General features: G+C 28.1%; 1 protein-coding gene across 1 annotated transcript; it reads right to left on the bottom strand.

Moving 5' to 3' along the window:
- Positions 1–1,275: 1,275 nt before the first annotated feature.
- Positions 1,276–3,111, bottom strand: LOC103311678 (piggyBac transposable element-derived protein 3-like). The gene is made up of 2 exons (XM_008191371.1): positions 2,735–3,111; positions 1,276–2,665 (listed from the first exon to the last, which is right to left on the bottom strand). The coding sequence occupies exons 1-2, from the start codon at positions 3,109–3,111 to the stop codon at positions 1,276–1,278; spliced, it is 1,767 nt and encodes a 588-aa protein (XP_008189593.1).
- Positions 3,112–3,561: the final 450 nt, after the last annotated feature.

Raw genomic sequence — 3,561 nt, 5'->3', positions numbered from 1 at the left:
AACAAAGACATATAATATATATATATATATATATAATACATATATATATTTATTTTAACATAATATTTAGTATTTCAGGTTATCATATTTAATTATTTTTTATTTATTTGCAGTTTTGATTTGTATGTTAAATAGTGTCAGCTAGTTTCTATTTATACTGGAAAGTTACCCATTTACACATATTGGGATTCCTTATATTTTTTTTGCATTTAAGTTTTATATTTAATTAAACATTTTTAGTCTCTGTTTAAGAATGTTATTATTATATTAACGTTAATCTCATGATGTGGATCCGGTGAGCAGTTTAATAGTGCTGGAGGTATAGGCGAGCATTCCTTACGGTTGTCTCATACTTCGGGCATTCTATTTGGATATGTTTATAATAATTATTGTGAGTTGAAATTATACTTGACCAATATTTTTTTTTTTTACTTTATTTTTATTTATGGTCATAAATTAACAATCTCCCCAAGTTTGATAACATTTGAAGGATTATTGAAGGATTTACAGGATCGTCCATTGTAATGGACATTGGGAGTTACGGTTAAAAATTATAATTAATGTAGATACTCTTTATGTGTATTTTCAAATGAAAAAAAAATTATTTGTGTATAGATACAATATTATGAAAACAAAAACAAAAACGTAACATCAAATACAATATAATTATATGTAATAAAATACGTTTTACATTTATATTTATAACAGGATATACCTACTTTGGTTAGGTATATATTCCTAATACCTATATATACATATGTATAAACTTAAACTATTTTTCATTAGTAACTTTCTTTCATGTTTCAGTCTCTGATAATAACAAACGAATTACAAATGTAATAGTTACTCCGTTAAAGATATCACAATTTATTTTTATTATGATATTAAAATTAAAATAAAAATAAAAAAAACGTAACATAGGATATTATATACCTATTTATAGGTACATATAATATAAACTTAAAATAATAACTTTGGTTAATGTTTCAGTCTCTAAAATTATTAATAAAAATACCTTATTCATAAAAACAAATAACTATCTTGTACGTATCAAAAGTAATTCTTGATATGATATGAAAATAAAAATTAAAAAAACGTAACATAGGATATATACCTATTTATACATATAATATAAACTTAAAATAATAACTTTGGTTAATGTTTCAGTCTCTGAAATTATTAATAAAAATACCTTATTCATAAAAACAAATAACTATCTTGTACGTATCAAAATTAATTCTTGATATGATATGAAAATTAAAATGAAAACAAAATCTATATTTTATTGTGGAAGTTATAGAAACAGTCTTTTTTTGGCGTAAAGCATAAATGAATGTTACACTTTCTGCATACTACATGAGTTTTACCTGTGCATTTGTTTTCTTTACAACGGGTCGCCTCTTTCTTTCCATCATATTTTGGGTAGTGTGATGTCTGGTCTTGGCTGACAGCTAGCAAAGGTCTAAATTCCAAAGATTTGGCGCATTTGGGCGATATATCATACATGTCAACATTTGAAACACTAGGCGATGCTGATGATGGACGGCCGCGTTTTCTTGGTGGGGTAGGTCGGCCAACAAGAATAAGTTCTTCGGCAAGACTGCTTTTAAAATCCAATAAAGCAAGTTGTCTGTTTTTAGGAATCTTCAACTCATTTGCATCATTTATATATTCCAGCCAACAATTTGACACCGCCATATCGAATGCATGAAAAATCATTCGAAGTGTCCACTTCTTTGATTTCATATGCATTCTATAGTAGCTGACTAGCTGATCATGCTTGTCAACACCCCCCATTGATTTGTTATATAATTTTATTACTTCGGGTCTTTCTATATGCACAAATTCTTTATTTTTTTTATCCCACCGTTTGACGTATTCCGGTGTGCCTGATGTTATGAAGTTCGATCCAATATTTATTGGTTTATTGTCAAACCATTTTAGCAAACTTATACCTAATTTTGACGTGATTTCAAATGAGGTACCTCTTCCTAAATTTGATATTTGTTTATCAGGCATCATAGGCGGTTTGAAAAATCTGTTCAATCTTACAGTACCGGCAGCATAAATTTTTTTTTGTAGTAACGCATAAAAAAGGTTATAAGACGAAAAAAAGTTATCAAAATATAAAAAGTGTCGATTTTCACTAATATTTTGCGTTAGGCAAACTACTATAGCTCCACCCAAACCAAAATTTTTCTGTAGCTCTTCATTTATATTAGTTGACATTCCCTGATATAAAATCATGTTGTACACGATTCCACTTTCTCCACAAAGTAAAAATATTTTTATCCCCCAAGGATTTGGTTTTCCTTTCATATATTGCTTTACTGAAAGTTTCCCTTTAAATGGTACAATTTGTTCATCTACTGACAGGTTTCTTTCAACTGGTAATTGTTGACAGCGAATATTTAAAGTGTCAAAAATAGGACGTACCTTAACAAATTTATCTTTATTGTTTCTAGGTATATCCAAATTGTTAATTAAATGAATATGTTGTCTCAGAGAAAAAAATCGGTTTTTGGTCATTGTGTCCGCAATAATGTTGACACGATATTTACGTGTCCAATACATTTCCTTTTTAGGATATTTCAAGCAACCCATTATCATTTGAATAGCAATTAGGGATTTTATTTCTGTAGCACTTGTGGGTTTAAAATTATTACTGTCATTTTGCACTGAATATACATTGGTATTAAAAGCAACATTTTCAAAAAACGTATTATTAAAATACTTCATAAAATATTCAATTGGCGTTGGCATATCTATTGGAGGGTCGACAACAACTAAATCATTAAGTTCTAATATTGGTGCATTACAAGGTGTGTTTATCCACTCTATGTCTTTCTTTTGAACAAAATTAAGTCCTAATGTACCTGGTGTATGATTTGGCGCTGTAATTTCATGCGTTTCGTCAATATCTTCATTTACTTGTAGTTGATCTTCTTCTTCACGAAGTGCCTCTAAATACCCAAGCAAATCGTCGTTTTCAAAATTCTGTAAAAGAATTTCCAATTCATCGTCGCAATCGTCGTTTTCTTCCAGAATATCAATATCACTGTTGTATCCATCATTTAATAAATCCAAAATTTGTTCTTCGTTTAAAGCCATCATTAAATGTTTAACTTTACTTAATACTATAAATTATTTTACAACGGAAAAGCTCATATCAGTGATAATATTATTATATTGTTATCATAATATGATAAGGCATGAACTCCCAGTGTCCATTCAAATGGACATAATATCAAACGTGTGTTATCAGGTGAAAAAATATAATATCAAAATATTTACTGTAGCAACTGCTTCTGTAACTAACTAATATGTAAGAAAAAAATACCCAGTGTAGCCAACAATAGTACAAATAAAGAAAAAATAGAAAAATGTTGCGTACTTTTACGCATAACCATCTGTTTCAAATTTTCTATTGTTAATTATTAATTTACAAAAACCTTATCATTTAAAGGTAAATTATAGACTGTTATCTTAATCTATACAATTTAGCGAACAATTAAAATGTAAAATAACGTCATTGTAATCAAATGTTGATGTTCAGTAATG

Source organism: Acyrthosiphon pisum, chromosome A1 (assembly GCF_005508785.2).
Source record: "Acyrthosiphon pisum isolate AL4f chromosome A1, pea_aphid_22Mar2018_4r6ur, whole genome shotgun sequence".
Classification (NCBI taxonomy): Eukaryota; Metazoa; Arthropoda; class Insecta; order Hemiptera; family Aphididae; genus Acyrthosiphon; species Acyrthosiphon pisum.
This window is presented reverse-complemented; position numbering and strand designations above follow the sequence as displayed.